We start from the raw sequence: 11,695 nt of genomic DNA, 5'->3' as shown, positions 1-11,695 counted from the left end.
TTTTTTTTTTTTTTTTTTTTTTACACACAACTTGCAAATGCATGCATTTTTCTTTTTTTTTTTAAATTGTGCTCCCAAGTTCCCCTGCACATCAAGAGTGATAATCTTCTTGGTGTGCTGCTGCTCTTGCAATGTCTAATCACAGCCTGAACTAGAGTCCTAGCACAATATGCTGCAGAGAGGTCTCAGGGAAGTGCTGTCTGGTAGAGATACCAGATCACAAGGTAAGACGGTTCACATTTGTGTATTTCTACTGTGTAGCTAGCTGTGTGTCTGGAGTTCAACCTTTAAAAGATAGATCTTACCACTGTGCATGAAAATCGGGAGCTTTTAGTGCGTCTTTCCCATGAAAAAAACCTTGCAAGCCGCCACACTACAGTGGCACACAGGCAGATTGCAGTCCTGAAACTGCTGTTTCTTTTAAATCATCCATACGAGCTGTTTTATGACCTACCATTGCATTTTTACCTTTGTGTCTTTTAAAATAAAAAATAATCTGCACTAGGTTGGGCACCCTTCTGTCCTTTTTGTATTCCAGTTTTACAGTTCCCCCCGGCTGAAGTGGGGCAGCACCCCTTGTAATTTTATACATATAAATACTCAATCACCAGGATCCGTGCACAGCGCTTTGACTTTACTATAAGCGAACCAACACGTCTGATATACAAAAACCAGAGCAAATGAAAGCAGAAAAAAAAAAGTGGAGGTCTGTCTAGGAACCAAATAATTTCTTTAATCACTTCCTGTGCGGAACAATTTGATTTTTTCTTAATTTTTTTTTGGAGAGCCCGACAGTGTCAGGAGAGAGGAGGAGACCCAGTGGCATACCACATCCTGCCGGGTGAACATCCCCTCCAATCTCTTCTGGCGTCCATCGCTAAGATGGCCACTGGCAGGCGTCAATAAGACGACCGCGCGATGACGTCACGGCAGGGTGTCACCCGGTCTCTGCTCCGGGTGTCACCCAGCCTCGGGACGTCCCTGGCCCTGTACAATAAAAAGAATGCTAGTTGCAATTTTTATGTACCGTGGTATTTGCCAAACATGTTAAGCCTTAAAATTGCAAGCACATGTGAAATGGCAAAAAACGACGTGTAGTCAAAATTGCCCATAGGCGACACTTTATCAGTTTAGAGCTGACAGTGATTGATGGCCCAAGAATTATTGCTCGCTGACATGGGTTTGTGTTTGTATGAGAGTGTACATGGGGTCCAAGACTTCTAAAGAAAAAATGTGTGTTTTACTTTCTATATATGTGATACACACACACATATCAGCTTCTTCTCTGGCCACTGCAGCCAGAGAGATGACAGAACGCTGCATCTGCTTTCAGTGATCAGAGGGGAGATCAGCCCCGGGAAGGATGCTGATCTCCCTCCGATCGAGGTGCACACACCTGCCGTGCTGCGGCGGACACACACACGAGCTACATAAAAGTGATCAGGCGAGTCTATAACCACCCAAACCCTTGTATGTGACAGCAATCGCCAGCTGGATAAAAAAAAATGGTACCTGCAGCAGCCGTGATCTTCGTATAACCACTTCAGGACAGCGCCGTTTATACAAGTATTGTGGTCCTGAAGCGATTACATTTAAATGGCTGCAAGTAACAAAAAAATCAGTTCTTTTAATTGCCCACATTAGCCCCTACCTCCAGTCACAGGTGCAGGTACCTTTGGGATCTGTTACCTCCTAGATGAGCTGAAGTGTATCTAAAATTAAGTTCTGCTAGGAGGCAAAACACGTCAAAAGGAATGTGTTGGAGTGACAGCCCCGATGAAGATTTTATCAGATCTATACATTATATTACCTTCTAAATGTGTAACATTTGCCTACATATAAGATCCATATTACTCACTGTAATAGATATACCGAGTCCTTCATGATCTTCTTTAACGAGAATTACTTTTCTGATTGGCCCAACTCCTTGACTTTTCTTCAAGCATTCTGGGTCCTGCTGGTACAAAAGGAAACATCTATAACCTTGCACAAATATGTGAAACAAAAGTTGCATGTAATTAGCTGTATGTAACAAGTCTCATCGATGTACACTCACCGGCCACCTTATTAGGTACACCTTGCTAGTACCAGGTTTAACCCCCCTTTTGCCTTCAGAACTGCCTTAATTCTTTGTGGTATAGATTTAACATGGTGTTGGAAACATTCCTCAGGGATTTTGGTCCATAGTGACATAATAGCATCACGGGCCCAAAGTGTGCCAAAAAAAATATCCCCCACACTATTACACCACCACCACTACCACCACCAGCCTGAACCGTTAATACAAGGCAGGATGGATCCATGCTTTCATGTTGTTTATGCCAAATTCTGACCCAACTCGCAGCAGAAAATCGATACTCATCAGACCAGGCAACATTTTTCCAATCTTCTATTGTCCAATTATGGTGAGCCTGTGCAAATTGTAGCCTCCGTCTCCTGTTCTTAGCTGACAGGAGTGGCACCCAGAGTGGTCTTCTGCTGCTGTAGCCCATCTGCTTCAAGGTTCAACGTGTTGTGCGTTCAGAGATGGTATTCTGCATACCTTGGTTGTAACGAGTCGTTATTTGAGTTACTGTTGCCTTTCTATCATCTCAAACCAGTCTGCCCATTCTCCTCCCACCTCTGACATCAACAAGGCATTTTTGTCCACACTATTTTCTCTGTAAACCCTAGAGATGGTTGTGTATAAGAATCCCAGTAGATCAACAGTTTTTGAAATACTTAGACCAGCCCGCCTGGCACCAACCACCATGCCGCGTTCAAAGTCACTTAAATCTCCTTTCTGATGCTCGGTTTGAACTTCAGCAAGTAGTCTTCACCATGTCTAGATGCCTAAATGTATTGAGTTGCTGCCATGTGATACCAAGCAATCGAACAGGTGTACCTAATAAAGTGGCCGGTGAGTGTATGTTGATTTTTTTAATAATAGGGCTGCGGAAATTAAAGATTCATTTCTCGATTAATCGTTAAAAATTTTGATTGATTAAAATTCTTTTGATCAAACATGAAAACACTCACCTCTCCGCCGGCTTCCCAGGCTTGACAAAGAAGACACAGCGTAAGGATTCGCCCCGCTGCGTTCCTCCCCAGACTGAAGGCAACCCCGGCGCGTCATAGTTAGACGCCGCTGCGTTCCAGGGTGGAACGCTGTGGAGCGTTAAACTGCTCCTCCTCCTCTCACCGCCGTCACGATAAGACGGGGCTGGGAGTTTTGCACGGCGTTCCACTATTGTGGAGTGAGCGCCTGCAAACTCCCGAACCCCCCTGCAACCGCAACCACAAACCACCAGGACTGCTGCTAGGAGGACCTGGTACCGGCTGATCTGACAGAGCGCAAGTACCCTCAGTGTGCAGAAATGTCTGCATTGCTATAATGACAGCCTGCTTCCTGCTTGTGATCATTCAATGCTAATCAGCCAAATAACATGTGATAGTGACTGCTATAGTGGCTTTCTCTCTCTAAGGAACCTGTGTGTATTGAGTTACATCTTACCACCACTCCAAGTAACCTGCTGTGTTTTCACATTACAATGACTGTTGAGATGACATGCTGTTGGGGTTGAGATACTTGCCATTTTCATAGTACTGATACTGTTTGAGCCAAGGGGGACTAATTAGCCCCAGTCTAACCTATACAACCGCTATGCAGAAGGCAACCAAAAGTAGTTGGATCTGTATGTGTATTATAATCAATCGAAATTGATTAAAAAAAAATGTGATTAATCGAACACGAAAACTGTAATCAGCACCAGCCCTAATTAATAAGAATAATTTGAATATATGTACAATGGAGGCAGCAATTGTTGCTCTTAACATATGCAGAGCTTTGCTTTCTGCTTAGCAGCTCTGAAATTAACTAGTGTTCTTTTTGTAGGTCTCCTTTTCCAAAAAATGTTTTTTTTTACTAAAAAAAAAGTATCCCTCGCACTGTCTGCAGCTCAGTGTAGTGTACACTCACAGCAGCTGAAAAATATTGAACAGTCAAGCCTAGTGCCAGGGTAGTGCAACTCTACTTTGCATGCATGAGAATTGCATCATCACTGACAGGTAAGCGACCCTACTGGTCCCTTGCTGCCACGTTCTGCTACCAAGAACAAAAGCAAAGCCTTATGTAAGCTACAAGTCATCTGAGTCATAGCTCACACAAGGCTATGAGCTCCCTTTGACAATGAACATTGCCTCAGCACAAGTGAGTCACTTGCTACTCCTTTACCTGAAGTACCAGGCATTTCCTTTGGCTCCCTGTGCCAAATGGAGTAGTAGGGGAGAAAACTAAAAGGTTCCTATATACAGCTGGGGGAGGGGAGGGGGTTTTACAGTAAACCTGCTGCTTTGTGCAAAAGCATAGGAATGCTTTAAACTAAAGCAGAACTCCAGACAGAAAACAAAAACTCCGGGCTCTGATCATTGCATTTAAAAAAAAAAAAAAGCATTTATAAATACTCTTTTAATAATCTTAACTTGCAGTCACATTACCATCATGTTTATTTTCCACATCTGTTGTCAACTGGTAAAACTGTGCCGCTCAACATCCCCACGTTAGTTCCAGACTGATTTGCCCCACCAGCTGTTCATACTTCCCCTTGCTCTTCCAGCGCTTTATTCGGCCACTGGAATTGAAGACAGCTAGCCCTCTGTAAGCTTTAACTTGTGATTTGCAGCTTCTACAGGGCTAAATACTCCCTTTCCGCAGTGTGGGGTGTCTTAGTGGCCAATCACCAAGCACTAGCACCATCACTTGGGAGGACAAAAAGTGAGTCACATGCTCCCCATACCTAAAATTACTCTTAATTTTTCTCTACTATAGTAAGCAAATGCAGCAACAAGGGGTGAAGCACAGATCATTTTAACCCGCTGAGGGCTTACATTGAATGTAAAACTGTTTTGTGCATAGCTCATTATGGGCTATGCACATATTCTCTTAAAAGACACCTTTCATGAGAAAAAGGCTGCAATTGTTCATCTTGTACCGCGGAATGATAGCTGCTTGGCAGCCATCGATACCTCAATACAGCATCCACACAGATCTCATCTGGTCTGAGACTCTTTTTGACTGCAGGAGGACTGCAAGTGGTTTTTACTTTTGGATGTAATGTTTTGAAACAAAAGCATTAGCTCTTCTGGGTAAGAAGATTACTGGAAATAATGGCCCAGGACAATTCCCACCCCATCCATCTTTGGCTCAATGCAGGTCACACACAAACATGGTAAAATAGGGAAGATAAAAATTGGAAAACGAATGTCTGCACAAGAGAAAACCGCATTTAAATGTTTACTCTGCGTAATTATTCAAACATTTTTTTAAGTGCGTCTGTTATACTAAAAAAAAAAAAATACATATTGAATGAAGTAATCCACACAGATTAGCGTATCTGCAAGCAAAGTAAATAAATAGAATGCTTGCAGCACTGACTACTCTATCTGAACTCCATTTGTATGTTATGTTATATGCTGCATCCTCTAAGATATTGGTTTAGTGCCCTGTTGTGTATAGATAACAAGTCAGCTTTAAAACCTATAGTAAACCTCATGAAATTATTACAAAAGATATGTCCTTTTTTTAAACAAAAGGACAATATACAATAAATATAACATGCATATTTCATAGAAAATAAGCAAACTTACATGTCCTGGAGGAACTGGCAGAGGTCGCTTCAAATCATTTCGCCCTCGACAGGCTCTGATAACTGTTTTATGTCTGTGTAAGTGAATTTCAGCCTCAAGCTGATTCCATAACTTGTCATGTGCAGGACCCTTCATATCCCGGCCAAGCAACTGAATTTGCTGGACTCTTAATGTAGATAGAGAAACCGAATGTATTAATTATAATGATTATTCATTTACAGCATGTAAATTAAGAATACCAGTTGGACTCAAGTGGTTCTCAACACTTGACTCTATGTACCTTCAATTGTACATTTATTTCCTGCTACTAAGTGAGTGCAGAATCCGCTCATAAAATTGCACTTGGACTATGTTTGCGTGATGCGCAGTTTCGTACTGCGTGGCCGTTGCGATAGTCTGAGTAATGCACATTGCAATGCATTGTCTTTTATGTTTAGCGTGGTTCCGTATGACCGAATACGTGCGGAAAACCACTCATGTGTGAATGGAGCCTTAAAGTCGACCTTCGGTTATACTGGTACATACAGGCAGTTGGGACACTAAACTGTAGGCAAGCCCAGGATAACTACTGCTGCTGCTACCAGCATTCCTCAGTTTTGTGGCAAGCAGTAATAGTTTGACCAGAGTGTTGGGACCTGTGTCACTCAATGGCTTCTGGCAGAGTGGCAGAGCTATGAACTGAAAGTACAAAAGACCCACAGCAAAGCATAGGAATCACTGGTACGCTGGAAAGATGGGGACATGTAGGTAAGCATCTTTGATGTCAAGAGATACAGGAAGTCTGCCTGGTGGAAGGGGCGATCACAGACCTGAGGTATCCCATATGGAAGACATTTAGAGCTTCAAGATCCAATATGTCTCATTTGGGAACAATGAACAGTTTGGAGTAATACCACTGAAACTGTTCTGCCGTAGCAACTGGGGTAATAGTACCCTGATCCAGAAGACCCTGGAGATCTGCCAATCTGTGCAGTGAGACAGGAAGGTTGGAAGTAATGAACCGAGCAGTGGTCCGGGAGTGAAACTCTACCTTATTTGCAAAGGCTATGTCCCTCTTCTTAGGACACTATTAAAAAACTGAGGCATGCTGGTAGTAGGAGGGGTTATCTTGGGCTGCCCTACAGTTTTTGTTTTTTTTCCCCCTCTAATGTCCAATCCTCTTGTAGGTGGAAGTATAACCAAGGTTAAAGTCTTCCTGTGTCTTTCAATGGATGCGAAAAAAGAAAAAAAAAAAAAACACAATTTAATAAGTTCTCAGTACATATGATGTTTTTTCTGCATAGGAGTAACATCACAGTGGTTTTTGCCCAACTTTTCCTAACTGACAACTCACACAAAAACCCTGCCCGCTCAGATTGTAAATAGCACAAGATGCAGCTCACTTCCAATATGGCATATCCTTTTAATAGCTTTCTTACAGCGATCCATCTGCTACACATACAGAAAAGATCAACTCCCTAGAGGCTGAAAATATATACATACACAAAAATGAAAGCGGTGTGCAAAGCACACAATATAAAATAGTTCCTTTCTATTCGTTTTAGGCTAGATTTTCACTTTGGATTGGTATTAGAAGAAATAATGAAAAAAAAAAAAAACAAGGAGGCTGTTAAACAGAAGTAGAAAAAAAACTTGGCAGGTAAAATAATTCACAGAAATGTTTTTACTATTAAATCTATGCAGCCTTTTACCTCAATTGTCTATTCAATAGATAACTAACATGACAATGACTCAATGAACAAAAGGTACCTATGCTGGTTCACTGTCCAATGAGCAGGCAGGGGACACGGGAAGCTGTGAAGCCAGATACTAGTGCGGTTACCTGCATTTACATAAGATGTAAAGTTGGGCCTAATGTAAACAAAGTTTTTTGTAGTTGAATTTGTCCAGCAACAGAGATGTGCCCTCACATTCCTGCTTAAATGCATCAGTATTTTCTTTTACCATGGTAAACTAAAAGCAGTAACCAACAGTATTACCACAACTCAACCCCACCAAATGTCTTACCTTCCAGCCAGTTCTTTATCCAAGTACTTAGCAGCCAGCCTTGCGCCATATACCTCTGCCTGGAGAACAGCAATATGTCTGCGAAGGGCTTCATTTTCTTTTCTAAGCAATTTGACTTCGGCTTCCAGCAGTGCTTCCTTTACCTTCTCCCTCTTGTTGGCCTCCAGTTCTTTTTCCTGCATTAGCATACATAATAGTGAGTGTTACAATGAGCCACAAGGAAAAGGGAATCTGTCCCAAGAAGTATGGTGGCTGCCACTGCTGACCTCTCTGAAAATGCTAGTTATACGATTGTTATACCAATTCAGCGATTCAGTACTTAGATTGGCCGCTTTCTATCTGACCGCTGTATATGAACGGCCAGAGAGGAGCTTCTTGAATGCGGGTGACCGTTTTAAATCGTTGTTATGCACGTGTGCGCGCATGAGTGGGAAATTGCCATTATTTGAAACAGCCAACAATGGCTGTTTAGATATAAGCATTCGGACGGCTCTTTAGCTTTTATGTGGTGCCACTTGGTGTGCGCCCTCTCTGCCGCTCCCGAGCTCCACTGTGCCCGATGCAGCCGTGAGAACAGCACGGCAGCTTTTTTGACCGGAGATCAGCACACGATAATAAATGTTTCCTAACAATGTAGGAAAAACAGTTTATCAAAATGTAATATTTTTTTTTCATTATAAAAAAAAAAGTGATGATTAAATACCACCAAAAGAAAGTTCCATCTGCCCCCCCCCAAAAAATGGTATACAATTCATTTCAGTACAGCGTTGCATGACTGAAAAAATGTCAAATTACCTCAGCATTGAATACTGAAAAATGTGTCAAGTGTCAACACCCCGGTCTTTAAGTGGTTAAAGTATATATATTCTGACTTTCTCATCTACTTGCTCGTTTTACATCAATGACTCAACAAGCATTTTCGGAAGAAAGTTGGCTTTGATCGCCTCCAGTTTTCTTCAAAGAAAAATAATGCAATGTTGAGTCAGGGGACATTTTACTGGAAATACTACTTCTGCGCATTTTTTTTGCTACACTGCAATGGAAGACAAAAGCAGAAATCCATTCCATCAACCAAAAAAAAGCCTCAGTCTCATTTATCACAACATCCAAATGCCCCATGACAATTTAAGGTGTAGTGCCACTTGTGCAGCCAAATTGAGAGAAAACCTATTTTAGGTTTGTTATATGTTCTCATTTACATAGTATAAATTAAAAAGGGGAAAAAAAAAAACTTCTGCTTTAAGCTTAAAAATCCTACCTCCCCTCCCCTCTGTGTAAGGAGTGGGCTGTGGGAAGTTAGGTTTACCATAAATAACCCTGTCTGCACTCTGTTGGCAGATCTCATTATCAGTTGTGAACTAGATTTGAACACTGTGAGGGGAATTTATCAAACTGGAGCAGTTGCACATAGCAACCAATCACCTTCTCTCTTTTATATTTAAAGCTTAAAAGGAGAACTATGAGGTGAGTGCTTTTCACTCACCTCATAGTTCTAGCCGACCTGTGACAATGAGACTGTCACAGGTCGGCTCAGTAGATCGGGAGGTGAGAGAACACATACCGGCGTTCGCTCACCTCTCGATCCTGTCACGGCTCTCTGCCATGACAGGGGGAGTGGCTGGATTCCTCCCTGCCCGCTCCGATCCTCCAGCGCTGACTGGTGGAATGGACGGGTACAGCTGGCTCTGCCTCTAGATAGGCAGAGCCAGCTGTCAGTCACGCAGCTGGGCGGATCCCGGCACGATTGTCGGGATCCGTTTCAGCATCTCAGTATACCGCGAGCAGCTGCTTGCGGTATACTGCGGCCTCTCAGTATACCGCGAGCTACAGCTCGCGGTATACTGAGCCTAGGGTGACGGGAGGACGCTAGTTTATGTCCTCCCGTTACCCTAAGGAGAACTATGGGGAAAAGACTTAACCCCATAGTTCTCCTTTAACTGAACAAAGTGAAGAGAGCAGCTGATTGGTTTCTCTGGGCAACTGCTCCAGATTCTGTCCGCCCCAGTTTTGATAAATTGCCCCCTGTATGTCCTAACAAAAGGTTAAAGCCTTCGAGACATTGGGGGGAATTTATCAATACTGGAGCAAAAGAATCTGGAGCAGGTGCCTATGGCAACCAATCAGCTTCTCTCTTCAGTTAAGGTTTAAAAATTAAAGGTGGATGCCGATTGGTTGCCATGCACAGCTACTCCAGATTATGTCTGCTCCAGTTTTGATAAAATTCCCCCATTGTGTGTTAATGAGTCAGTGTGACCTTCAGTCTGACACTATAGTTTCACTCTCTAACTGCTCAGAGCAGCCTGCAATCTGCACAAAGTCCTTCAACAAAGAAACAGCTTAATATAAATATATATATATTTTAATAATTTAAAAAATATATTTGTGGTATGCTGTGTGAAGAAAAAAAACTCATAGTGGGGTTTTCTCAAATTTGACTGCAAAAGCAGAACTACACTTTAAATCATATAGAACTGGTGTCAGAAACTGCTTATTATGGGGTCTGCACTTTCCCCATGTTTGTAGTCATGTAGCCACAAAAGGGAATCAACTTCACAATTTTATTTAAAATATTAAACAGAAACCCAATTTTGTTCAAATGACACTAATCTGCAAGGGATCTAAATGTTAGAAAGCCATGACAAAGATCCCTTTCACTTTTTGCTTAGTCACATTCCCCGGCATTTTGTAATGTTTAACAATGCACAATATTTGAAACCAGTTTCCCATGACACCCAAGTGCCAAAATATTAATTGTGACTTAGAATGACATGAAAACAATTTGTATGAAAAACTAAACAAACATAATCCGGTTCCTGCTAAAATACACTAGGAAAACATGTCAGTAATCTAATCCAAACTATTAAACCAATCATCTTACCACAACATAAAACATGGTAGACCTGTAAAACCTGCTGCACATTAATATCTAATTATAGAAATCTAATTTAGTATAACAGAACGGACTTGGATCTCTGTCAATTGACTGTTTTAGCAACCCTGACCTAAATATAGCATTGGCAATATACATTATACATTGATCCAACATGCAAGTACTAAAGTCCTGAAGGTTAAATAAACAGCACAGAACCAGATGTAATAAAACTTCTATTAGTGCAGTTGCGGACACATTAATATGGAATTATCCAATCCAGGAGCCAGCAGGATTTATTATTAGAAGCCAGCTCCATTGACAATTAGAGAAAACCTCAAAAGTTAGGCACCAGCTGGAATTTTTAAGGCGCATTGGCTACCTGGCTCCTGGGATTTCTCCAGCCCTGTATTAGTGTAACATCAAACCACTGCAGTCAATTGTGAGTTTTAAAGAGATTCTGTCACAATTTCATTCTGTCACTATTAAATAAATAAGCGCTGACTGGCGGAACGGACGGGTACAGCTGGTCTGCCTCTAGATAGGCAGAGCCAGCTGTCAGTCACGGATCGGATCAGAAATAATTGTCGGGATCCTCTTCGGCGTCTCAGTATACGGCGAGCTACAGCTTGCGGTATACTGAGCCTAGGGTGACGGGAGGACGCTAGTTTGTGTCCTCCCGGTACCCTAAGGAGAACTATGGGGGAAAGCCCTAACCCCATAGTTCTCCTTTAAGTCCGTATTGAAAGTTGTGGGGTTTCTTTTTTTTAAATGGAACTGTGGCCAGGAAATGAACATTGAACTTTTTACCTTTTCCTAACAAGCTTTTAAACAAGGCCTCACTGTCCCTGCCTCCCACCAGCGGCAGCCTGGCAGCCTTCTGATCTGTAATGTAAAACACAGAAGGGGTGTTCAGGTGGGGGGGGAGAGAGCAGAGTGCCCAGACAAGACTTGAATGACTTCACTGGATATCTTGGGACATTTGAAGAGTAATTGCTGCACAACGTCTGCAGCTACAGAGGTCAGTGAGGGTTTGTTTTAAAGAGAATTTACTGCTTGTTAAATATACAAATACATATTTGTAAATGTCCATTATTTTGCCACAGTTAGACTTTAACGTAACATAGCCCCTTTAGTTATAGCTGTCGAGGGATGGCCACAAGGCATTTAGCACACTTAAACTGTTATGTAAAC

The 11,695-nt window shown here is 42.1% G+C and overlaps 1 protein-coding gene across 4 annotated transcripts in view; it reads right to left on the bottom strand.

Annotated features, from left to right (window-relative positions):
* GOPC (golgi associated PDZ and coiled-coil motif containing) overlaps window positions 1-11,695 on the bottom strand; it is a 31,362-nt gene that overhangs the window by 5,944 nt on the left and 13,723 nt on the right. For 2 of the 4 annotated variants that reach the window (XM_018563562.1, XM_018563577.1), the window contains 3 exons: window positions 7,633-7,808; window positions 5,626-5,791; window positions 1,859-1,957 (listed from right to left, as the gene is read on the bottom strand). In XM_018563562.1, coding sequence (XP_018419064.1) covers window positions 1,859-1,957; window positions 5,626-5,791; window positions 7,633-7,808 — 441 coding nt within the window. The remainder of the gene's footprint in view (window positions 1-1,858; window positions 1,958-5,625; window positions 5,792-7,632; window positions 7,809-11,695) is intronic. The other 2 variants (XM_018563569.1, XM_018563585.1) reach the window with 1 other exon arrangement.

Source organism: Nanorana parkeri, unplaced genomic scaffold (genome assembly GCF_000935625.1).
Source record: "Nanorana parkeri isolate BGI_ZX_2015 unplaced genomic scaffold, ASM93562v1 scaffold22, whole genome shotgun sequence".
Lineage (NCBI taxonomy): Eukaryota > Metazoa > Chordata > Amphibia > Anura > Dicroglossidae > Nanorana > Nanorana parkeri.
The sequence above is the reverse complement of the archived record's forward strand: the minus strand, read 5'-3'. Positions and strand labels throughout refer to the sequence as shown.